At 34.3% G+C, this 26,811-nt stretch overlaps 1 protein-coding gene, 2 long non-coding RNA genes and 1 pseudogene across 3 annotated transcripts; all 4 read right to left on the bottom strand.

The window, feature by feature from the left end:
* Positions 1 to 547: 547 nt before the first annotated feature.
* On the bottom strand, positions 548 to 3,768 carry LOC102607911 (subtilisin-like protease SBT4.4). The gene is made up of 11 exons (XM_052441092.1): positions 3,667 to 3,768; positions 3,317 to 3,408; positions 3,141 to 3,232; positions 3,027 to 3,059; positions 2,813 to 2,948; positions 2,219 to 2,720; positions 2,046 to 2,143; positions 1,727 to 1,954; positions 1,529 to 1,640; positions 1,220 to 1,433; positions 548 to 1,122 (listed from the first exon to the last, which is right to left on the bottom strand). Exons 1-11 carry the CDS (start codon positions 3,766 to 3,768, stop codon positions 590 to 592), a joined length of 2,142 nt encoding a protein of 713 aa, XP_052297052.1. The 3' UTR covers positions 548 to 589.
* A 9,692-nt stretch (positions 3,769 to 13,460) lies between these two features.
* LOC102607613 (subtilisin-like protease SBT4.13) lies at positions 13,461 to 24,029 on the bottom strand (annotated as a pseudogene).
* LOC127902056 (uncharacterized) lies at positions 17,088 to 18,069 on the bottom strand. Its single transcript, XR_008054489.1, has 2 exons — positions 17,850 to 18,069; positions 17,088 to 17,779 (listed from the first exon to the last, which is right to left on the bottom strand). It is a non-coding gene; the product is annotated as an uncharacterized LOC127902056 (long non-coding RNA).
* LOC102618485 (uncharacterized) lies at positions 21,262 to 21,721 on the bottom strand. The gene is made up of 2 exons (XR_001509463.3): positions 21,556 to 21,721; positions 21,262 to 21,465 (listed from the first exon to the last, which is right to left on the bottom strand). It is a non-coding gene; the product is annotated as an uncharacterized LOC102618485 (long non-coding RNA).
* Positions 24,030 to 26,811: the final 2,782 nt, after the last annotated feature.

Genomic DNA, 26,811 nt, shown 5'->3' on the forward strand with positions numbered 1-26,811 from the left:
TCATGTTGATAAGAAACCAATTCTTTTTATATTTTCAGCTGTGAATCAGAATAATCGATAGTGAACTCATGATGTTGTTATTTTTATTTTTAATTTATTTGAAAAATAGGAGAGTGAACAAAGCCCGAATTAATGTTTAACCCTTACCTCTCTTACGACTTAAATTCGGTGGTCAACTAAACAAGGTTGTTCGAGAATCAGTCAGGCAAATGCCGCGGGGGTAATGAACTCATGTTTAATAAGCTTCAATATTCATTTTACTTAGTATAGAATGCATCTTGCTATTACAGCTAATCACTTGTTGGAAGTAATCACCAATTTTTATATCTTTATTGGATGCTGTAGCCAAGTTTTATAATAGAGGTTAATCAGAATCAAGCGTAATAATGTGTGATTAGAAACTCATAAAAAGGTTTCTATGAAATGTAATATTTGGGACTTTTAATATTGCAGGACTGGGCATAACCTGGATAAATTAATATTTCCAGAATCAAGAAAAATTTATTAACTAGCAAGCGATTCTCCATATTTTATGGCATTTCTTTTTTCCAATACTAGATGCACATATCATGTTGAATTTCAGCTTTTGTCATCCTAGTGAATGTACAACAATTGGACTTCGGACATTGTGATTGCCATCAGCCCATATCAAGGAAGTAGAAACAATTGTTCCATTTGACAAGCCTCTTCCAGTGACAGTCACACGGAAAGACTTCTTCTCATTCAAGGACTTAAAGGTGAGAGCTTGGGGGACAACTTTGACGCCAATTTTCGAATTTTGCAAGATTTTTGCCTTGTAAGTGGTGTTTGCAATGCCAACGTTAGTAACAGTCCTTGAAAAGTTGATTGTGAAAGACCTTCCAGGTGAAACTTGAGCTGCCATTGAAGGGTAATTGAGATCTCTTGGTGTTGCTTTATCTGAGCCTTTAGGACAAGTGCTGAAATTTCCAGAAATTTTGCCAATATTACCCTCATCATATCCCATGCTGCAGAGCATTATTATGTAATCTTGTTCGAAAGTTTCATACACAAGTCCTGGATTCACAGCTTCAACAGGATTGATATGCCCCGAACCAAATGCAAATTCAGCATCTTTATTCTTGGAAGAATTCATGGGCCGTGCTACAGAATCAACAAAATTTGGTGATCTAAGAAGGCTAACTTGCAAATTAAGTTATCCGATCATTATATGTTTTGATGATATAGATGATTAGATTACCAGTAGTCATTATGGCTGATTTGATGGCAGAAGGAGACCAGTCGGGATGGAACGATTTAACATATGCAGCTACTCCAGCAACATGAGGACAAGACATGGATGTTCCAGATAGTATACTGTAGGTAAGTTGCCTCTTAAATAACGGATCGCCAATAGGTACACCAAAAGGTGAAAATGCAGCCAATATATCTACACCGGGGGCGCTTATATCCGGCTGAATGATGTTAAACAACCATCAAATCAACATGAAGTCATATAAATATTTCTATATGAGACAACACTATGTTTTAAAAGAATATATATATATACCTTCAAGATGTCTGGTGCAATTTCATTTGGCCCGCGTGAAGAAAAGCCAGCGACAACAGGAGCATCAGAATCCGTAATTGCTTCAGTAGTTAATATTTCTGCTTCGGGCTTTCTGTAACCCAGATAAGGTTGGATTATTTTTCTTGAATGAAATTAAAATCGAAAGAAATGGCCAACGTATAACAGTTAATACAATACTTTGTAGATTTCAAGTAGGAGTAAATGCTGGTGAAGTTATCCTTGCTCACAGCCACTGATGGGAATGAAACAACAAAAGAAACTTTTCCGATTTTGTCATCATTTAATGAGACTGATCCTCCTGCACCAGATCTGAGAACCTCAGAAAACTCGTCTCTTGATTGACACATCAGAATCTTTCCCTTTGCTAAGGTACTATCAAGACACCCTTGGCCACCGGTACACACCCTGCAATGCAAGATGAATTCTAAAGTTCTGTTTTCTTGTTCTATGAGGAATTAATTAAGGAGTTGAACTGAACCAGTGTTAGGGAACCTACTGAAATGCCAACGGCTGTTTGCATGGTCTTGAAACATTTCTCCCATCTACCAGGGGAAACTTCTTCCCTTTCATAGAGAAAGTATTAATCGAATAACCCTGTTCGTATACTGATTGTCAGAATACTTACTAATAGAGTATTTGTGAATACGAGGGTTGTGATCCATATCATACCACTAATGTCTGTCCGCTCCCAAGAACAACTTTATCAATAAATAGGCGATCTGTGGTGCTGGCTGCTACAGACATCAACCACGGCGCTAAGCTAACTGTGGAGCTCAGATAAGGACCACTATTGCCAGCCGACTGTAAGGTCAGTACTCCTTTTGCCATAGCGTGAAAGGACCCAATTGCAACGGCATCCTCAGTAAAGTTTACGGGATGCGTTCCTCCAATTGATACTGTTATAATGTCAACCCCATCTGCAATAGCATCGTCAAATGCAGCCAATATGGCTTCTTCCGTGCACCCTGCAGGAGAACAGACTTTATAAGCAGCAACTCTTGCCGATGGAACTCCCCCTCTGGCAGTGCCTTGTCCCACTCCGAAGAAACTAGTATCCTTTACTTCATTTCCAGAAGCTATAGAGGCCGCATGGGTTCCATGACCCTCGTAATCCCTAGCAATATTATCATACACAACAGGTGTTGGGTAATATCGGGCTCCAATTATTTTGCTGCAATACATCAATCCGTGTTAAAATGTTATTGCTCAAATTTGTTATGCTTCAAAAGGCTAGCTATACCACAAAGTATAGAAAAACATTACTTGTTGCAAGGGAAATTTATGCCGCCTTTGCAAGCGCCTTTCCACTTCTTGGGAACAGGACCAAAGCCTTTATCGCTGAAACTCTTGCTTTCAGGCCAGATTCCAGTGTCTATGACGCCTACTATAATATCACTCTCGACACTACGTTTTCTAGTAATAGATTGATTAAAACCCATGAAATCCCAAGACCTTGTCGTATGGAGTTGGAGTGTTCTACTAGGAAAAACCGATACAACTTCTTCCATGCCTGCATGTCACAGTTACAAAAATAAAAGCCATAATTCAAATATATATATATATATAAAAGAAAGTACTCTGCAATACTTACTGGCCAGCTTTTGTCTCTCATGATCAGTGAGATTGGCTGCAAATCCACTGAAACTCCTTTTGTAACTTCTAACCAGTACATTTTCCACTGGGCTGCTCTCACATATTGAGATGGAGGGAAGAGAGTTTAGAAGAGAATTTAAGCAGATATTTCGACTTAACTTTACGAAATACTACCTGCCCTCAACAACTTCTTGCAAAATACTCTGATGCTGTGATGATGTTTCATATTCCCCTCTAGAAAGTGAACCCAAGTAGACAATATAGACCTGCATCATTTATAATTGTTTTTAAGACGAAAAGGAAAATGGCAAATATATATAGTTCTTAGATTTAAAATTATTCGCAGCTGTGGACGTCTGCACTCGCTCGATTGCACGCCTTTACACCATTGTAAAGTTCATATTGGCAATTTATAAAGTGCGATTTCCGCTCCAAAGAATATTTTGGAGGAAAATGTATATATGTTCATTAATCATCAAGAAATTCAGAGCAACTAAGGCTGAAGAACGAAGATCCATACTTGCCTTTCTATCGTCACGAGTAGTAGTGGCACCACCCAATACGCTCATTTGGAGGAAAAGAATGAAGGGTAAGAAACTGATGAGAAGGAATCCGTTCTTAGCCATTTCTCTACTCTTCATGTTTAATTAAGTGAAACTCACTCTATTTATCTTGTGAATTGTGACTTAAGAGAACTGACATGTTCAAAAAGCTTCCATATTCTTTTCCTAGATATGGAAAACACCTTGAAATCCGAGCTAATCACATGTTGGAATTACCAATTTCTATACCATTATAGGATGAACTTATAAATGTTTTCTAATAGAGATCAATAAAAATCTGGCGTAACAATGTTTAATTGCAAACTAATTAAATATTTTACCTGTGTATTGCAATTAAGGCATTACACATAAGATTATGAACCAATACAATGAACTGTTATATTTTGAAGTAAATGCTAGAGTTTTCAAAATGCATTTATCGGGTCTAATTTCCACGTCAAGGAAAATAAATTCCCATGCATGTCTATACCATTATTGGGTGAACTTAGATATTTTTCTAATAGGGATTAATAGGAATTAGGTGTGATTAGAATGTAATTAAATTTTTTAACTGTCTATTGCAAATAAGGAAGCACACATAAGATTTTGTATCAATGCAATGAACTATGATATTCTGAGTTAAATGCTTGAGTTTTCTTTCTAATCGCATGCGCTTATATAAAACATGATATGCATGCTGGAGAGCATTTGGATGAGATGTACATGAATTATTAATCAAATTTGAGTTAAGGTTTATTAATTATATTATAACAAACAGATTTTAGATGTTAAGGTTTATTAGTCAAATTTGAGTTTCTATAGAACATGATATGCATGCTGGAGAGCTTTTTTAAGTAGTCTTCTTTGGAAGCATCATATACAGGTCCCGAATTTACAGCTTTAACCGGACTGATATTCAAACGCGGCTTCTGACTGCTTATGGGGAAAAAAAAAGGCAATGAAAAAAAAATTTCCCACTTTTTTTTTCTTTTTTGTTTGGTTTTGCGTTACTTTATTAGACTTCATATACAATGAAACAACAGCAAAAACATTTAGATGCATTCAACTTGTCACGATTGATCCTGTAGCACCCGCTTAATAGACCTCAAAATCTTGGTGTATTGTATCCATGGCATTATCTTTCTGTTCACTATCTATATTGAGACAGAGAATAGAATAGTCCCTGCAACGCAAATAGTTTCAGACCTTTCATTATTTTACATTTTCAAACAACTTATGAGCCGAATCGATTCATTAATTGCAACCTATTTGTTAGGAAATATTTCTCTATTTTTCAATAAAGATTTGTATCATAATTATTAGGAAAATGTTTAGGACATTTTCTTTATTTAAGAGGATTCCTAATTAAGGAATAAGTAATTTTCTCATAAGACTTAGTTTATTCAAGGAAGAATTCAATTTGTATAAGAAAATGAATAATTCTCCAACAAGAAACAATAAATAAGTAGGTTAGGTTCACTCGTTACCAAGGAGTTCAGTTTCTCTTTAACCTGACAATTTTTAAGGTGAGAGAAACGGTAAGTCTATTGAGAGATTAGGTGTCACTAGAGTTTTCAGTACAAGAAAAATACTAAAATGATTGCAATAATTTTTCATATAATGGATTTTCCTCTCATCGTCCTTGGCGGCCATGGTTTTTTTTCTGGTATAGAAGTTTTGAAGGTAAATTCTTGTGTTATGTAAATGGTTTTATTTTTCATCTATATTTTCTATTGATTGTTTGTTCAATATTTTTGCTTGTAAAGTCTTTGGTGAGACTAAAAGTCCCCAACAAGTGATATCAGAGTTAGTAAATGGGAGGTATTTGAGCTTATAAGTAAGATATTTTCCTCCGCCCAATAAATTATTCTTTTAAGTAAGATATGCAATAATCTTAGACTAAACCCTTACCACTACTTGACCTCTCAGAGCAGTTAGTTAGAACACTATGTGAAAGGGCCAAAGGATATTTTTTTTCCCCTTCCATAGTGAAAGTATTAACTGAATAACCTTGTTTTAGAAAACTGATATTATATGAATAACCCAATTTCACATAACCTATAATTAGTGCGCATTGTAATTTCATTGTGTATAAAATGTTAATAAAAGAGTCTATGGACCAGGTCGGCTCTAGTGTACCGAGGCCATTAGGCAAAAATTTTTTATAAGGTCTACTTACACTCCTTAGCTCCAACACTCAAAGCAACATAAAAGAGCTCAAAATTCAATTAGTTTTTAACTATATCTCAAATATCAACAATCGAGAAGATACTAAGAAATTTCAAAAAAGAAAAGCAATTAAGAAAATATTTGTTTTACTTCCTTTAGAACTATTATTTCAAGAAATTATTTTTTGTTTTTACTTCAAAAGTAAGCCAATAAATACAATAAATTTCTTTATAGAGAAGACTGCAAGAAATTTTATAATATTAAATAACTAAGGTTTTTTTTTAAACCGGATAATAAAAGAATTTAATCTTTTTCTTAAAAGCTACTAATGGATTAACAATTATACAAAATTATTAATTATACTCTTTAATATTAAATTTGTCAAATATATAATTTGTATAAAAATTCTTAATTATAAGATAAGTACTAATTACAGAGAGACCTAAAAAATAGGCATTCCTACTATAAGTAACTTATTAAGTACATCGAAAACATTATTTTAAGTCTTTCTTCTACAATACTTTTTTCTCTCTAGAAAAAGTGCTAGAATGAAAGGCGATTGAAGCATTCATGGCTTGATTTCTTCACTCATTTATCGAGTGTGTTTTGTTTTAGGTCTTTCTTTTTATTTTATTCCTTTCTTACTTAATTCACAAAAACTCTGTAATAAGCTAGCCATCTAGAAACTCTTTAAAAGCAACTAGGGGAGTTAGGTGTGAAGCTTTACTATTAAAGAGAGTACAATAGACAATGGATACAGAGGAGTTAATCCGAAATGTTAGAAATGTTGTTGATGTGTTTGGTAGATAAGAAAACGATAGAAAGAGAAAGAAAATAACAGAGAATATACTGATATCAATGAATCTGTATTCAATGAAGTTAATGAAAAAGATTACAAGTGTTTGTTTATATAGTAGCTTAAACGAATCTTTCTAACTAATTAATGAAGCTATTGGAATATGTTATTTACAATTGAAATCAATTTGTTACACGTTAAGCAACATGTATAACGAATATTGACACGTCAGCTCTTGAGCTGGAATCCCCTGCTCTGTTACTCACATATGCTAACATCCCCCCTCAAGCTGAACTATGTAGGAAATATGTTCAGCTTGCTTCTAAGATAACTGAATTGTCCATAGGTCAAAGCTTTTGTGAATATGTCTGCGGCCTGATCTTCACTAGGCACATAGTTAACTTCAATTTGATTAGCTTGGACCTTTTCTCGAATGAAGTGTATATCTAGCTCAATGTGTTTTGTTTTGGCATGATACACTGGATTCATAGCCAAAGATATTGCTCCCTGATTGTCACACCACATAATAGGTGTGTGATCAATTTTAATCTTTAGCTCAGTGAGTAACCTTTTTACCCACATAACTTCAGTTGTTGCCAGAGCTAAGGCTCTGTATTCTGACTCTGTGCTTGACCTGGAGACTACATGTTGCTTCTTTGAAGACCATGAAACAAGGTTAGGTCCAAGAAACACAGCATACCCTGCTACTGATTTTCGATCATCTATGTCACAAGCCCAATCAGAGTCACTGAAACAATTTATTTGCATATGCTGACTTCCAGTTGAATGAAGTTGTAAGCCATAGTGAATTGTTCCCTTCAAATATCTGAGTATCTGCTTACATGCTTGCCAATGTTCTTCTGTTGAAGCTAAAAGAAATTGACTCAATTTATTAACTGAAAAAGCTAATTCTGGCCTGGTCAAAGTCACATACTGCAGAGCCCCCACAACACTCCTATACTGAGAAGCATTTGGAATGATAGCTCCTGAGTTCTTAACAAGTGAATGAGAAGTGACCATGGGAATTGGTACTGGACTGCAAGTGACCATTTCATGCCTGTTCAGCAAATCAACTATGTATTTGCTCTGAGATAATTGAAGGCCTGTCGAATTTTTAGTAACCTCTATACCAAGAAAATAGCTAAGCTCTCCTAAATCTTTAAGAGCAAAAGTAGCTTGCATATCAGAGATTACTTTCAACACATTATTTTGATTAGAGCCTGTAATGATAATATCATCTACATATACTAAGACCAGTAGAATATCACCTGCATCCCATCTGTAAAATAATGAGGAATCTGACTTTGAATGTTCAAAATGCCACTGAGATGTCATAGCTCTTCTGAACCTGTCAAACCATGCCCTTGGAGCTTGCTTGAGTCCATATAGAGCCTTTTTTAATTTGCACACATGATGAGGCTTTTCTGGATCCACAAAGCCTTCTGGTTGAGCCATGTATACATCTTCAACAAGAATTCCATTGAGAAAGGCATTATTAACATCAACCTGCCTTATTATCCAGTTGTTTATCACAGCTAAACTCAATATCACTCTCACTGTTGAAGCCTTAACAACAGGGCTGAAAGTTCCATTGTAATCGATCCCATATGTTTGATGAAATCCCTTTGCAACAAGTCTTGCCTTATATCTTGAGATTGATCCATCTGAGTTGTATTTAATTCTGAAAATCCATTTGTTTCCTACTACTTTGACAGGAGCTGTAGGAATAACTAAATCCCATGTTTGATTGGCTTGAAGAGCTTTAAACTCCTCCTGCATAGCATTAAACCATTTTGGATCTTGCAGTGCTTGATTTACTGAGTTGGGTTCAGATGGTTGGGCTAAAAGTACAGTGATGTATGTTTTAGGTTTAAAAATTCCAGCTTTGGACCTGGTGATCATGCTATGACCAGGTGGCTGAAAATTGGGTAACTGATGGGCAGGAACAAACGGAACTGGAATGCTTGAATGTAAAGAATCTGGTGAATTGTGATTTGAGGAAGAAGAAGGTAAAGAATGTTGAGATAAAGGTGAGTTGAAATTACCAGAAACTTCTTGTGATGAATGTGGAGATTGAGCAGGAACCTCTGTTGTTAAGGGAGGTGCTGAGAGAACTTGTATAGAAGAAGTGGACTCTGGATTGTTTGTACTTGAACAAGACATTGACACAGAGGAAAAATCAACACTAGGCTGGTATGGGAAAGAATTCTGATTAAACACTACATGATTGGATATATATACCCTTCCTGACGAGTGTAAACACTGATAGCCCTTATGGTTTGGACTATATCCAATGAAGATGAATCTACCAGTCCTAAACTCTAGCTTATGTTTTTGATAGGGTCTAAGATAAGGGTAATAAGCACAGCCAAAAACTCTTAGGAATGAGTAATCTGGAGTTTGATGAAAGAGTTTGAAATAAGGTGAGACATTATTCAATACTGGAGTTGGTAATCTGTTTATAAGAAACACAGTAGTGTGGAAAGCATTCCACCAAAAAATAAGTGGCAAATTTGATTGAGCTAGTAAGGTAAAACCAATGTCAACAATGTGCCTATGTTTTCTCTCTATTTTACCATTTTGATGGTGAATGTCCACAAGGGTGTCTGAAATGGATACCAGAGGCTGTTAATAATGAAGAAAATGATCTGAATTCCCCTCCCCAGTCTGTTTGGACAGTCTTAATTCTTCTTTCAAGATGTTTCTCAATGAAGGTTTCGAAATCAGTGAAAACTTGTAATGAATCAGACTTGGCTTTTAAAGTGAAAATCCAAGTGAACCGGTTGTAATCATCTAATATTGACAAGTAATAGCTGTAGCCTTGAGTGGAAGCTGTATATGAAGGACCCTAAAGATCGGCATATAATAATTGCAGAGGTGCTGTTGTTTTGGTAATGACAAAATCAAAATGTTTAAGATGATTTTTGCCAAACTGACATGCATCACAGAATGCAATTTTTGGAGTTTTATTAATTCCAGCAAACAAATTACAAGTCTTAATAACAGTTTGAAGTGTGTGTGAGGCTGGATGTCCAAGTCTCTTGTAAAGTAAATCAACACCAACTGATGACACAGACATTGTTGAAGCTGCTGGATTACATGACTCAAAAAGAGAGGGACTGAAATTGACTGAACTAGAGAGAGTAGCAAACATTGATACATGTTTATTTATTTTACTATGACACCAAGAACCTTGAGAATCTTCACTTGACAAATCTTCTATTTGATACAAGCCTCCAGTGGCTACTCCCTTAAGTAACAGAGTTCCTGTTTTCCTGGCCTTAATGAAACAAAGAATTCCAACAAATTCAATAGTAACATTGCTGTCAGCTAAAAGTTGTGAAACACTTAATAAATTCTTGGTGATATTTGGAACATGTAAGACATTTTTTAGGAGTAATGGTTCAGTTGTCAGTGTATCAAGTACTGCAGATCCAATATGTTTAATTTCTAATGCATTTCCATTTCCAACTAGAAGTGATTCTGTACCACAATAAGGCTGCATGTTAAAGAGTTTACCTGAGTCAGTTGTGATGTGAGTAGAGGCTCCACTGTCTATGTACCAGGACGGATCTTCCACAATTTCAGGAGAAGAATCAGTATGAAAGCTTGTTGATGACTGAAACTGAGAAGCATTAGTTGTTCCATTGAAACAATTAAAAGCTGTTGGATGATCAGAACTAGAGTTGTGAGAGTTATATGAGGAAGATTGAGAGTTAGTTATATTTGGAACATGGTATCAGAGCCAATGGCTAACTCAAATCAAAATTCTCAATCTTATAACTTTGTCACTCCGATCAAATTGGATCACAACAACTTCATGGTGTGGAGGAATCAAGTTCTGGCTTCAATCAAAGGAAACGGTCTGGAAGGTTTCATCAATGGAACTAATCCGTGTCCTGATCAGTACCTTGATCAAGTAAGTGAGGCATCAAGCTCAGCTCAAGGTAATTCTAGATCTAGAACTGAAAACCCTGTGTTTGCTTTGTGGATTAGAACTGACCAGCTACTGTTAAGCTGGATGTTCTCGTCTATTCAAGAAAATCTACTTACCTCAGTAATTCAATGTGTTTCTTCTCAAGAACTTTGGGAAACTCTTACACGCATGTTCATCTCTCAAACTCAGGCAAGAATTGTGCCACTAAAAATGCAGTTACAGACCTCTAAGAAAGGGTCTATGTCAATGAATGTTTATTTTTCTAAGATGAAACATCTTGCTGATGGTTTAGCTATTGCTGGAAAGCCTGTTGAACACAATGATATGATCTCATACATTCTAACTGGTTTAGACTCTCAGGATTATGAGTCACTAGTTACTATTCTGCTTGCTAGAAGTGATAATCTGAGTCTAGATGAATTATATTCCTTGTTATTGAGTCATGAAATGAGGATTGAGCAAAAGAAAGGGAAGATCAGTGCTGATGTAATTCATAATCTCTCTGCTAACATTGCACAAAAGAATCAAAATCTCCCAAGAGGTGGATCTGGTAATTTTGGTTTTCCAAGAGGAAATAGAGGTTTCAGCAATGCTAATCAAGGAGGAAATAATGTCAATCATGAGTCAAATATAGTGTGCCAAATTTGTTTCATTCCAGGTCATGGTGCTACAAAATGCAGAAACAGATTTAATCCTACATTTGTACCTCAGAGGAATTTCGGCAGAGGTAACTTCAGACCTAGTTTTGGAAACTATGGCAGAGGCTTCACTCCAAATAATTTTCCTCCAAGACCTTTTAATGGTTTTGGAAGAAATAATAATAGTCAATATGCTGGATCACCAAGGGGTTATGGTTTTCAAAGTGGCTTTCAAGGCCATGTCACTTATCCAAATTCTAATGTTGCTGGTGCTAACTCTCTGATACCATGTTAGAAATGTTGTTGATGTGTTTGGTAGATAAGAAAACGATAGAAAGAGAAAGAAAATAACAGAGAATATACTGATATCAATGAATCTGTATTCAATGAAGTTAATAAAAAAGATTACAAGTGTTTGTTTATATAGTAGCTTAAACGAATCTTTCTAACTAATTAATGAAGCTACTGGAATCTGTTATTTACAACTGAAATCAATTTGTTACACGTTAAGCAACATGTATAACGAATATTGACACGTCAGCTCTTGAGCTGGAATCCCCTGCTCTGTTACTGATGCTAACACGAAAGAGTCAGGCGGTGGCTCTAAAGGAAAAAGAAGAAGATATAGTAACTGTCATGGGAAGAATGAAGATAAAAGGAGAAAAGCTGGCGGCCAACTGTCTGATTGGGAAAGTACTACTCACCAAAGGAATAAATAGGGAAGGCTTGAAAGCAGCTATGCAACAAGCTTGGAGAACAGTAAAGGAAGTAAAGATAGAAAGCATGGGGGACAATGGCACTTTGACAGAGCTCTCTTGGTGCTGTCTGAACCAACCAGTATTAGTGATATAAAAAGCCAATCATTCACACATGCATCCTTCTGGGTCCAAATTCATAACATTCCAATCATGTGTATGGATAAAGAAGCCATTCAAAAACTAGTTGAAAAAATTGGTCAAGTAAAGAAAATTGATACCGACGAAGCATGTGAATGCATAGGCCAGTTTGCTCGTGTTAAAATCTCAATTGATATAACATAGCCATTGAAGAAAGTAGTGTTTGTTCAAGAGGATGGGATCACAGTTCCAATGCCAGTCCTCTATGAAAGATTACCAGATTTTTGTTTTTACTGTGCACATATAGGTCATCAATTCAGGGAATGCTTGAAGTATAGAGGCCAACCAAAAGAGGAGTTGCCTTATGGTAGTTGGATGACAACAACCACACAGGTAGAAAAGGGGAAACATAATAGGAGCAGAGAGAGGTTCAGCCATGATAAGCGCAAATCAAAAGCAGAAGTAACATGAGTTAATACCCCAATTCGAAACAAACATTAACATAATCCGAATGAATCAAAAGGGCTAGTTCCAAATGAAACAGGTTAGAAGCAAGGGGAATGTGCAGAACCGATGGTTATTAGTCAAGAGGATGGTGTAAGCAAGAAGCAATTAATGTTGAGTGCTACTGAGTTGGAAAATATGTTGAAAGAGAAGGAAAGAATTGGCAGAGAGATTAACATAGAGCAGAGTAGAGTAGTTGGCAATGACAACTATTCTAGGGACATGAGTTCACAAGCGGGAAATGAAAATTGGAGGGAAAAACATATTAGGAAGGCTATAGAAGGTTTTAAAGTAACGGAGGAATCTAGAAACACAGATGATGGGCGAAGCAGATAAGATGAAGAGGAGGTAGATAACGGGCCAAACAAAGTAAAGGAGAGGCCCAAAGGGAAAAAAATGGAAGTCACAAGCAAAGGTCTTAATTAAAGCCGGAAAAAATGTTGACAAATGGGCCAACAAATGGTAAAAGGCCCAGCAGTGAAATCAATTGGCCTAGCCTAAAAAGCCAAAAAAAAAAACTTATTAAGTACGTTAAGGAAAAAAAAAAGTCTTCCTAATACATGAGGTCTAGATGACTGCCTTCTTAAAATATGGGATCTTATGCAATTGTCCAAATCGTCTATACTTAAAGTCACCCCTACCACGGACAATGATACGTACAATTATTGTCTTTTCACTCCCTAACACCCTTGTCTCTAAAGAGTCAGTCTCTGGTGCTGGCTGCAACAGGCATCATCCATGGAGACACACTAGCAATTCATCAGTTATAGGGACCACTATTGCCAGCAGAATTTAAGGTCATCATAAATAGATTCATCTCTACTGTTCAAAGAATGTGCATGCCCTATTGAAATTGTTATAAGAGCAACTCCATCAGCACTAGCATATATCAGACTTTATGTGCGACAGTTCTTGCCAAAGGAAGACCACCTCTTGCAGTACCTTGCCCCAGTCCCTATAAAACTAACATCCTTTACTTCATTTCCTTCAGTTGTAGAGGAAGTATAGGTTCCATGATTCTTAATATCTCTAGTAGTATAATTTCCAGCTTCTGATGAAGGGTAATACCGAGATCCAATTATCTTACCGCAAAAAAAAAAAAAAAAAAATCATTCAATGCCAATAATCAAATCAGCCTTCTGTGGGGGAAAAGATATAGCAACAGGTCATACTAGCTGAAAATTAACAACCACTGAGATGATATTTTACAGTTTAATATATTGAGGAATCACATTACTTGTTGCAAGTGAAATTTTTGCCACTATTATAGCACCTTTCCACTTCTAAAATCAGGGCAAATCCCAGAGTCAATAAGGGTTATTATAATATCACGCTCAGCAGTGCAAGTTTTGATAAGTGGATCCATTGAAATGTACAAAATCCTAAGATCTCCTTTGTGAAGCTGAAGTGTATTCCCTGAAAAAAGAGAGACAACTCCTTTCATTGCCTGCATATCATAGTTTGAAAATGCATGTTTCAGTTTTAAAAAATCTTCAAAATGTATCATATATTCAAGTGCCATCTAGTAGTAGTACTGTGAAGAACTTACCAGCCATATGTTGCATTGAAACTCCTTCCGTAGCTTGTAACCAATATAGTAAAAAGCGCATAAATTAGCTGGCATAAAACTGTTATAATTTAACTGAGGTTCTCGGTCTGAGGTTAGGAAACTACATTAAATATTTGTAGGGAGAATTTTGCCGCCTTAGTAGTCTGTAAAATCACTAAGTGACCACATGACAAAATTCTTTTTTAGCTCATCACTTTTAGACACTAAATTAAAAATCTTACTTGAGCGCTGTCTTCGCAAGTACACCCCCACGCTCTGGAACAATGAGCATAAAAGAGAAAGTTCACTGCTCTTGTGAAGGCCAAGAACAACTCGCCATCAATATTGATGGGGTATCATATCATACTCTGTGGTGATTCAGAATTATTCAGAATGAACTCATCTTTAACAAGCTTCCATATTCATTTTCCTTAACATGGAATGCATCATGCTATTACAGCCAATCACCGGTTGGAATTAATTAGAAATCCCCAAATTTTTACATCATTACTGGATGCATGTAGTCAAGCTTTATAATAGAGAGATATCGGAATCAGGTGTAATAATATGTAAATTAAATACTGTTACATCTAAAGATACATTACTATTGAAATATGCAAGATTGGGACATAAAACATAATCTCGTCAAAATTTAATACACACAACGAAAATAAATTTATTGATTTAAATCGATATTAACTAATTGAATCAATAATTGTACATATTTTAAAGGCGTATTTTTTCCCAATACTAGTACAATATGTTGAATTTCAGTAGGGTCACTCTTGTGAATGTAGGGTACGTTTGAAATATTGGATTATATTATATTGTATTGTGTTATTTTAATACTGGTGTATTGTATTATGCTGTATTATATTAACACTGTATTATAGTAATGTTATATAATATTTAGTGCTATACTGTATCGTATTAATTTTTTGTGATTAATTTAAATTATATATTATATTATATTAGTATATTTAAATTGTATTAATATTTTATATTATTATTAATTTTTAGTTAATATTATTCAAATTTATTCATATTTAAATATTTATTATTAGTTCTATTAAATTATAAATTTATTCCCGTAAAAAAATATAAATTTATTAATAGATTATAATGTAGAAATAAAAAATAAAAAATAATATAATATTATATCAAATTAAAAAGTTATATTTATTTATTATTATTATTATAAAGCAAAAGCAATTAATGCTGCCCCTTTAATCCATTCTCATGGTCTTCCAAATATATCATTAGTATTAATTTAATGCGAATAATATTTTAATACCCGTAATGCAATGCGTAAAAAATATTGGTACAACAATTGGACTTCTGACACTGTGATTGCCATCAGACCACATCAAGAAGCAGAAACAATTGCTCCATTTGGCAAACCTTTTCCAGTGACAGTAACACTGAAAGACTTCTTCTCATTCAAGGACCTAAAGGAGAGAGCTTCAGGCACAACTTTGATACTAAATATTTTCGAATTTTGCAAGATTTTTGCCTTGTAAATGGAGTTTGCAAGGCCAACGTTAGTAACAGTCCTTGGAAAGTTGATTGCGAAAGACTTTCCTAGGGAAACTTGAGCTGCCATTGAAGAGTAATTGAGATCTTTTGGTGTTGCTTTATCTGAGCCTTTAAGACAAGTGCTGATTTTTCCGGATATTTTGCCAATATTGCCCTCATCGTAACCAATGTTGCAGAGCATTATTATGTAATCTTGTTCGAAAGTTTCATATACAAGTCCTGGATTTACAGCTTCAACATGATTGATATGCCCAAACCAAATGCAAATTCAGCATCTTTATTTTTCGAAAACTTCATGGGCCATCAACAAAATTTGGTGATTTAAGAACGCTAACTTTCAAATTAAGTTATCCGACCATATTATGTTTTGATGATAGAAGATTAGGTTACCAGTAGTCATTATAGCTGATTGGATTGCAGAAGGAGACCAGTCGGGATGGAACGATTTGACATATGCAGCTACTCCAGCAGCATGAGGACAAGACACGAATGTTCCAGATAGTATAGTGAAATTACCTAGCCTCTTAAATAACGGATCGACATGAATTACACCAAAAGGAGAATATGCAGCCAGTATATATATCTACTCCGGGGGCGATTATATCCGGCAGAATTATGGTAAACAACCATCAAATCAGCATAAGCCATATAAATATTTCTATTATGAAGCAACACTATGTTTTAAAATAATATATACACCTTCAAGATATCTGGTGCAATTTCATTTGGCCCGCGTGAAGAAAAGCCAGGAACGACAGGAACATGAGAATCCTTAATTGCTTCAGTAGTTAATATTTCTGCTTCGCGCTTTCTGTAATCCAGTTGCAAATGTTGGATTATTTTTCTTGAATGAAATTAAAATTAATCAGTGTTAAAATGTTATTGCTCAAATTTGTTAAGCTTTAAAAGGCTGGCTATACCATAAAATATAGAAACCATTTGTTTGGGGGAATTGTGGAAGCAAATGTGGACCAATTGCTGCAAAATGGAGTCAAACAATTGAAACCACTACAATTAAAACAGAGTGGTAGGACAGCTAGAGGAGGACTAGGAGGTAAGCTCTTTGCAAAGAGCGGCGATTTCGGAAAGACATGATATGAAAGCGCATAATTAGAACTTAGAATTTTGGTTATTAAATGCACACGTAAACAGTACATGCTATCATTTGTAAAATAAAAAATATCTCACCTTTGGTTAAATACAAGGAACTGATAGTGAGAAAGATTCCTGAATTAAGTTAATAAATAAGCGCCACGTCAGCTATCCTCTGAAGTGGTCTAAAAAGCAGTAAGATCACAAGATGGAGGTAATGCCACATGTATAAAGCAAGGGAGCAAAAGGGTGGTTAGTGGTTTGCTTACTTCCCAAGTTTAGGAGTATCACTATCTTGAGACTGCTAATCCAATTACGCAAATGTCCTCAAATGAGGGAGGGAAGCCACTAATTAAGTGCCATGTGTACAAAATTACCAAATGGCCCTAAGGCACACTCCACATAAGCATAAGGTTCGTTCTAACAGTAACAACTATCCATCATCTCACATTTTTGCTCATCTTCTTCTTCTTTCTCTGAACTTGTCCTCCATTGTTTAAGGCTTTGAGATCCCTTGCGACTTTAAACAGCCTTTTGTCTTTTATAGTCTGACTTGAGCGTCGGAGTGAGGTCACGACCTCCGGCGGCTCCAACCCTAACGCTAGCATCTAGCTTTGTTTTGCAGGAGTCGTTTGGTTCCAACTTGGTCCTCTTCATCAATAATCACCCAACACACTTAACCTCCTCCGTTTGGGTGAGAACACTTCAGACATAGTTAGGCAACCTCCAACATCAGTTCTCCTTTCCTTTATTTTTATTGTTTGGTTGGTCAGGTTAAAGTTCAGCACAAAATCACTACTTGCTGCAAGCGAAATTTATGCCACCTTTGCAAGCGCTTTTCTACTTCTTGGGAGCAGGGCCAAAGCCTTCATCTCTCCGATTCGGGACATATTCCACTGTCCGTGACGCCAACTATAATAGCACTCTCGATACCATATTTTCCAGTAATAGATTGATTAAAACCCATGAAATCCCAAGATCTTGTCGTATAGAGTTGGAGTGTTCTACCTGGAAAAACCGATACAACGTCTTCCATGCCTGCATGTCACAGTTACAAAAATGAAAGCCATAATTCAAATATATATATAAAGTACTGTGCAATTCTTACTGGCCAGCTTTTGCCTCTCATGATCAGTGAGCTTGGCTGCAAATCCACTGAAACTCCTTTTGTAACTGCTAACCAATACATTTTCTAGACGAAAAAGAAATTGAAATTAAATCAATTTTCGACAGAAAAATTAAGAAAGGCAGAAAATTTGAATAATTTTGAATTTCTCTCAAAAATTAAATATGACATACATATTACTATTATAAGCTATCAGAAAATTATGATAGGAAAAATTTAGTCATTAATAAATGCATTGATATAAGCGATAGATAAACTATTAGTAATGTACTTATTTTTATTATAATTATTTCCTGTCATCTTTTGTCTTTTTTTTTAGTAACATGTCGTGATTCCAATATGACACGTGGCGCAATTATCAGGAATCAAACCCTTCTCGGTCTAGAGATGGCAAAACCCCGGGCCGGGTCCGGGTATTGCCATGACCGGACCCTGCCCGGATGCAACCGGTCCGGGTCCGGGTCCGGGCCGGGTTTTAATCCGGGTACCCGGATTTTATATTTTTTAATATTTTATGTGTATATATTTTTTATTTTTTGATAATTTTATAAGTTTTAAATTTATTTCAATAAAATTTGACATGAAAATATAAACTTTAAGTGTTTAAAACTTTATATATGTATAATAAATAAGTCAAATAAATATAAAATATTTAAAATAATATATATTTTATAATTTTTTTTAATAAAATCCGGGTTCCGGGTTTATCAAGTGATGCCCAAGATCGACCCGGCTTCATAGTCACCCGGCCCGCAACACCCGGGTACGGTCCGGGTCCGGACCGGGCGGGTATTTTTGCCACCTCTATCTCGGTCTGATATTCTTGCATAAGTTGAGAATATTAAATGCCTGCTAAGTGAACCCCTAACAAAATTATTTCTTAGCTTATCATTTTTAAAAACTTAACTGAAAATCTTACATGAGCAGTGTCTCTACGAGTACACTCCCATGCTCTGAACAACGAGCATAAAAGAGAAAATTTACTACTTTTGTAGAGGCAAAGAAAAATACTTCAATATTGATGGTAGGGGTGTTCAAAATCCAATCCGATCCACTCAATCCGTCCGATCCGCTCAATCCGATCCGTTGATTGGTGGATTGGATATGGATTTACTTCTGTAAATCCGCAGAAATCCGTGAATCCGCAAAATATATATATATTTATATTTATATATATAATTAAAAAATTATTATAAATTTAATTAAAAAAATTTATAAATGTGACATTACATAGTTACATAAGCACTATAACATATCTTAGCCATTACTCAATAATAATATAAAATGAAAAATAATTAAATAATCAAATATACAAATATAACTTGTAAAAGTTGTAAAACAAAATAAAAGCAAAGTCACACGCACTAGCAAAAGAAAATAACATAACGTCAAGTCACCAACAATTTGCAAAGTCACCCAAAAGCAAATTAACATGACGCCAAGTCACCAACAATTTGCAAACAAAAAACCCTAAGCTCCCCCGCCGTCACACACACTAGCAACACTTAATACTGGTTGGATACACTCTCGACACGGATCGGCTGCGCGATTCTGGCGAGAGCAAGCCATCTTCTTTCCCAAGTCCATCGAGCCACTTCATATTCACTGGTTCCAGTTGAACAATTTCACTATCACAACCTTCAAGATCGCCACCCGTACGGCTTCTCCTGGTTCCCATTGTGGACTGCTCCGTAATCACCACTTTTCGACAGGCGCAACAGCCCTGATGAAGGATCAAATTGTGTTTGGTTTTCGAAACTTCGCAATTTAAATTAATTGTGGCTTTATTTGAACAGTTAATTTCGGTGTTATATTAACGTATTATTGTAACTTTATTTGAACAATTAAGCTTGGTGTGTTATATTTTGAAACTTTGAACGCATTATTGTAGTTTTATTTGAATAATTAGTTTCGATGTATTATATTTTGAAACTTTAAATGTATTATTTTAGCTTTATTTAAATAATTTATTTATTTAAATTTTATTCAATTTTAAATTTAATTGGTAGCAAAATTATTTTTATATTACATTTTTTTTATTTCATTAGTTGGAGAGAACTAAAAATTTTTAATTCAAAAACTAATGTGCAAAATTGTGGATTGGATATGGATTGAGTCAAATCCGCATCCGATCCGCAGATGTATGGATTGGATTTAGATTGAATTTTATCAATTTGTGGATTGAATTGGATTGAAAAATTATAATCCGCAAAATCATGAATCGGATATGGATTGATTTTCAATCCGTAAAATCCGATCCGTGAACACCCCTAATTGATGGGATATCAATATCATTAGGTAAGAGCAAAGGTATGGGCCAACATGGTCCTTGGCCCAGGTAGCCCAACTTTTTTTTTTGCCCTCTATGTTGGATATTAACATTTGTTGTTACTTATCAAATAAATTTAAGAAAGAAGTTTGGAATTAGTCTCTTCTTTTTAACTAAAATATAATGCGAATTATTTATTTAAAGTAGCTTAACACAATCAGTACCTCAACACAATCGTAATTTTAATCTGACAATAATCTAAATCTTTTTTTTTTTTAAATAAAAACGTTTATAATACCAATCCTGAACAAAATTTTAATTACATGCATGGCTGCTTGTCGTTTGGAGACATGTTAATCCCCACCCCTTACAACCACTTTGTCCACAATGTCAAAGTCTTTGAGAATCGCTAATGGTTTCTCCAAGAAGCGTCTTCGACTAATGCCCCCATGCTTTTAACCAGTATCGTGAAGAGATGTGAGCTGTAGCAAATGGGTTGGTCTCCCCTCTGGGGAAGTACATTGAAGAGTCGAGATGCAAGGATTGAAGTTCAGTAAGGATTGTTTGAAGGGTGGCGTCAACTTGGTCAAAGCTAGACTCGTGTCTAGCAAGTTAAAAGATATCCATCAGGTACCATTTAAACCCACAGCTGATGGGCTTTGTTAAAAGAAAAAAAAACGAATAAATAAAAGCCACAATGAATTTGATAATTAAAATATTTTTACAGATGCAGCTTTTGGTAATGTCAAACCCGTACCAAATCCTACCCGTTAACATCCCTAACTACATTGCAAACAACAAAAGACATACTAAACAATAACGGGAACATTGCACGCGTTGTTTGAAATAAACTAGACTAATGTATAGCAAGGATTTCGTGAATCTCTTCGCGAAATTCAGCATTTGATTTGTTGCGTGTTGCCATGGATCATTTGACGGCTCGAATACCACTTGATATCTAATTCTAAGGATTTGATGCTACAGCAGTAGGGGAAAGAAAAGGATCACACAATGATATTTTTTATTAATTTCTTTTTTCAAGAAGACATGGTACACAAAAGTAAATAAAGAAAATCTCTTGTATATCTCAAGAGATTTTATAAGTTGAACTAAAACAAACAGAGACACTCATATAATTGACAGGTATTAATAACCCATCATTTTATTTAATTGAACATAATACAAAAGAGTAAGATAGCATTTAACCAGTGTGATCGAGATTTCTTCCATATTGAGGGACGACAATAAGATCCAGATTGTCATTCACGCTCTCATCATTAATAATGCTGTACATAGTTATTGGGTTACCCTCAGACCATTCGTTCTTACCTGAAAAAATCATAACAACAATTGTATTCATAAATACATATATTAAAATAAAAATTATAAGTGACATTCAGCTGAACATGGCCTAAGAACCTGGATAAGGAGTTTCCATATTCTTCAAATTAGAAAAGATATCTTCTAACTTCTGGTGAACCGTATTCAAAACTTCAGTTGCTTTTGCTTCTGGTTTTATAATATGCTAGCTCCAGATATATTTATATACACATTCACACAAGTAGAGGACGTGGGTGATTGAGGACGTGCATGCATTGTTTGTCAGCATGATAGTGCTTGTCGGCAATAATTTAGTTACAAGACAAACTAATTGCAATTATAAGGCTAATAATTGCAATACTAATAATAATAATTTTTAAAATAAAAATAATCACAGTTAATACTTGTCGGCAATAATTGAATTACAAGACAAACTAATAGCAATGATAGAGTCATAATTTTCTTCCAGAACATCAATTCTTTTGAAAAAGAGTTGAATCAGTGGCACTCCTATGAAATTCTTAACCCCTCTCATATTGCAATTACTTTAAAGAAAAAAAAATCTAATTATACACTCTATTTCTCTATCTAACTCTTTACATTCATGGAACTACATCAAAGTGTTTTATATTTTTTTTCTCACAAATACTTTTGCATTCTAAACTTTTTTTTTTTTATGGCTTACAAGGAGGCTCAGATTCTAAACTTTTCTTTAATTTAGAAAAAAATAACATAATAGCCATTTGAGTGCACTTTTAATTCTATTTAGTTCATATATATGATTCTCTTTAGTTAAATTTATATGATTTAATAATTCAAAATTTTATAAAAAAAAATTGTAATTGGAGTTGTTTGGAAGAAACAGATTTTTTTTTTTTTTTAATTTTCTTGAATCAGAAAGAAACTAAAAAAATGGAATAAGATATTTTGGAAAGTAAAATAGGTTTTGACAGAGAAGAGCTTGAAAATAAAATTACAGCGGTGCTAACAGTCCCAATCTTTGAAAAATATATATGGCCAGAACTGACAAAATGCTGATCAATTTAATTTTTGATAACGATGATAGTACTTGTCCATTTCTCCTTAGCTCTGTCACTTACCTTGATGCATACATTACTTGAAAGCTCCATCTTCCTCTAGCTTCCTTTTGTGAAATCGTACTAACGAATAACAGTAGCCTATTAACGAATTAAGATATAATCCAATATCTTTGAGTAGAAATTCGAATAATCTCATTTTGACTTTGAGCAAGCTTTTTAGTTTACTTCATTTCCAGAAGCTATAGAGGCCGCATGGGTTCCATGACCCTCGTAATCCCTAGCAATATTATCATACACAACAGGTGTTGGGTAATATCGAGCTCTAATTATTTTGCTGCAATACATCAATCAGTGTTAAAATGTTATAGCTCAAATTTGTTAAGCTTCAAAAGGCTGGCTATACCACATAGTATAGAAAAACATTACTTGTTGCAAGGGAAATTTATGCCACCTTTGCAAGCGCCTTTCCACTTCTTGGGAACAGGACCAAAGCCTTTATCGCTGAAACTCTTGCTTTCAGGCCAGATTCCAGTGTCTGTGATGCCTACTATAATATCACTCTCGACACTACGTTTTCTAGTAATCGATTGATTAAAACCCATGAAATCCCAAGACCTTGTCGTATGGAGTTGGAGTGTTCTACTAGGAAAAACCGATACAACTTCTTCCATGCCTGCATGTCACAGTTACAAAAATAAAAGCCATAATTCAAATATATATATATATATATATATATATATAAAAGAAAGTACGCTGCAATACTTACTGGCCAGCTTTTGTCTCTCATGATCAGTGAGATTGGCTGCAAATCCACTGAAACTCCTTTTGTAACTTCTAACCAGTACATTTTCCACTGGGCTGCTCTCACATATTGAGATGGAGGGAAGAGAGTTTAGAAGAGAATTTAAGCAGATAATTCGACTTAACTTTACGAAATACCACCTGCCCTCAACAACTTCTTGCAAAATACTCTGATGCTGTGATGATGTTTCATATTCCCCTCTAGAGAGTGACCCCAAGTAGACAATATAGACTTGCATCATTTATAATTGTTTTTAAGACGAAAAAGAGGATGGCAAGTATATATAGTTTGTAGATTTAAAATTATTCGCAGCTGTGGACGTCTGCACTCGCGCGATTGCACGCCTTTACACCATTGTAAAGGTCATATTAGCACTTTATAAAGTGCGATTCCCGCACAAAAGAATATTTTGGAGGAAAATGTATATATGTTCATTAATCATCAAGAAATTCAGAGCAACTAAGGCTGAAGAACGAAGATCCATACTTGCCTTTCTATCGTCATGAGTAGTAGTGGCACCACCCAATATGGTCATTTGGAGGAAAAGAATGAAGGACAAGAAACTGATTAGAAAGAGTCCATTCTTAGCCATTTCTCTATTCTTCTTGTTTAATTAAGTGAAACTCACTCTATTTATCTTGTGAATTGTGACATAGGGGACTGGACATGTGTAAAAAGCTTACCTTGAAATTCCAGTTGTCACTTGTTCGAATCAGCAATTTCTGTACCATTATAGGATGATGTTACATAAGTTTTAGATAAATAAAGATAGGTTTAATACTGTGTAATTACAAACTAATTAAATATTTTGCCTGTGTATTGCAAATAAGGCAGCACACATACAAGATTTTGTACCAATGCAATGAACTGTGATATTTTGAAACAAATGCTGAAGTTTTCAAAATGCATTACCAGGTGTAATTTCCATGTCAAGGAAAATGGATTTCCTTGTAAATTTCTATGTCTATACCATTATTGGATGAACTAAGATAAGTTTTCTAATAAAGATTAATAGGAATCTGGTGTAATTAGAAACTAATTAAAATTTTCACCTGTCCATTGCAAATAAGGAAGCACACGTACAAGATTTTGTACCAATGCAATAAACTTTGATATAAAATACTAGAGTTTCCATTCAAATTGCATGCGCTTATGTAAAATGCATTATGAGTTGTTCAGTTTAGTTTCAAAAGTCTTAATGCTAATTAAATTTACTGCAATTTTTTTTAAGACATTGTTGCAAAATGAATTGAGATGTTCTGCATGCTGGAGAGCATTTTTAAGTAGCCTTCTTTCGAAGCATCATATGGAGGTCCCGGATTTATAGCTTTAACGGGATTGATATACAAATTCAGCTTCTGGTTGCTCGTGAAAAAAAAAATGGCAACGAAAAAAAAGATGTCTCTTTTTTTTTTTCCTTGTTACTTCATTAGACTTCATACAATGAAACAACAGCAAAAACATTTAGATAGATTCAAGTTGTCATGATTGATCCTGCAGCACCCGCTTTATATGAACCTCAAAATCTTGGTGTGTCGTATCCATGGCATAATGTTTCTGTTTATTAAGCTACTGACTACATTGAGACGGAGAATAGAATAGTCCCTGCAATGCAAAAAGTTTCAGACCTTTCATTATTTCAGATTTTCAAACAACTCAGGAGCCGAATTGATTCATTAATTGGAACCTATTTGCTAGGAAATATGTCTTCATTTTTCAATGAAGATTTGTATCCTAATTGTTAAGAAATTTTCTATGATATTTTGTTATTTTGGAGGAATCTTATTTAAAGAATAAGTAATTTTCTCTTAAGACTTAGTTTATCTAAAAAGGAATTCAATTTATATAAGAAAATGAATAATTCTCCAACAAGAAACAATATATATGGAGATCAGGTTCACTTGGTACCAAAGAGTTCAGTTTCTCTTTATGCAAACAATTACTAGTGTGAGAGAAACAATAAGTCAATTGACATATTGGGTGTTACTGAAATTTCAGGTGGAAGGAAAATAATAAAATGGTTGCAATAATTTTTCTTAAAATGGTTTTCCTCCTATCAGCCTTGGCGGCTGTAGTTTTCTCCGATATTGGAGTGTAACACTCCAAATTCACCCAAGAATCTCAAGAGCAATTTGAAATGAAACTGACATGAATCTTATTGTTATTTCTAAAAGAAAATTAATAGTAACCATAGTTGAAAAATAGTCTCTAAAATAATAAATATAACAATAATTCTCCAATCCAAAATTTAGCTCTAAACAATAACCTAAATAGCAAAATTTATTTATCTAAAAAAAAAAGCCAAGCTTTTTCAGCTAGCAAATCATTTTCTCTAGACCAAAAGCCCACATCTCTAAAATCAATCTGTGAAATATTAAAGATGAGGGGTGAGTCGTTAACTCGGTAAGCAAACTCATGCATAAAGTTACTAATAATAATAAAATATATAATAATCATTATGATGTACCATAGATAAGAAAACAATAATAATTTCATAATCTAATACATATACATGGTAAAATATAATGAGCTAAGTCATAACACAATAATCATTTGCAATAAATAATCATTTAAGAATTAGTTTATCAATAAAAAATTTTATTTGTTCAATTAGCTCATACCACATAGTGTCATCTGTATTCCCGATGACCTAGCCAATAGTTCATTTAGGGTGTTTTATCCTGTAACAATCGTCAGTAGGTGCACACAAAATAATTAGATGTTCACTTGTATAAGTAACAGTAACTACGAACTATGAGCCAAAACCTTAACTATAGTTTTCGGTCTTTCAATTTCAATCTTTCAGCAACAAAAAGCTCTTATAAGACACTGAATTGACCAAGCTTTATATATATATATATATATATAAGAAAACCATTTATTGAAAAACAGGTATTTTAACGTTATTTGTAAAAAATTTAAGAAAACATTTTAAATAACTTCAAAATCTTAAATTGCCAATCCATTTGGACAACATTATTTTATTAATAAATATTTACATATATACTTATAATTAACATTATGCATGAATTTACTTACCTTGATCCAAAGCAATTGACAATAACTCCAATCACACGAGCTCACTCTTGGCCTATAACTATCAAGACAAGATTCTTATCAATATCTTATTCAATTCTAACTTATGATAGGAAACCCCCCCCAAAAAAAAAGTTCTTAAACCATGAACTCCTACTTAAACACATCAATTCACTAAACCATTGTACAAGAGCTAATTTCTAACAAGCTATAACTATGTCAACAAAAATTCACAAATATTGCAAAAAACTACTTGAACATGTTAGCATTCAATATAAAAGTTAATAAGATTAATTAGAGTTCTTATACATCTCTAAAAACTGATTTTCTACAAAAACATCAAAACTATCAAGTGACGATATAAATAGAGGATTGCTAATTAAAAAATTCATAACTTTAGTTATACATATTCAAAAATAGTGATTCAAGTTTTGACAATCAAAGAGACAATAAAGAATCAGAATTAAAATTTATAAG

The sequence above is a fragment of the Citrus sinensis genome, chromosome 5 (genome assembly GCF_022201045.2).
Source record: "Citrus sinensis cultivar Valencia sweet orange chromosome 5, DVS_A1.0, whole genome shotgun sequence".
In the NCBI taxonomy this organism is placed as follows: domain Eukaryota; kingdom Viridiplantae; phylum Streptophyta; class Magnoliopsida; order Sapindales; family Rutaceae; genus Citrus; species Citrus sinensis.

What these genes read in the sequence shown, in the direction of transcription:
- LOC102607911 (XM_052441092.1), bottom strand. Translation starts at nt 3,768, where the DNA reads ATGGCTAAGAACGGATTCCTTCTCATCAGTTTCTTACCCTTCATTCTT. An exon ending in ATAAATTTCCCTTGCAACAA is followed by an intron (nt 2,721 to 2,812) that starts GTAATGTTTTTC and finishes GATGTATTGCAG; the next exon opens with CAAAATAATTGGAGCCCGAT. An exon ending in ATCAGCCATAATGACTACTG is followed by an intron (nt 1,123 to 1,219) that starts GTAATCTAATCA and finishes TTGATTCTGTAG; the next exon opens with CACGGCCCATGAATTCTTCC.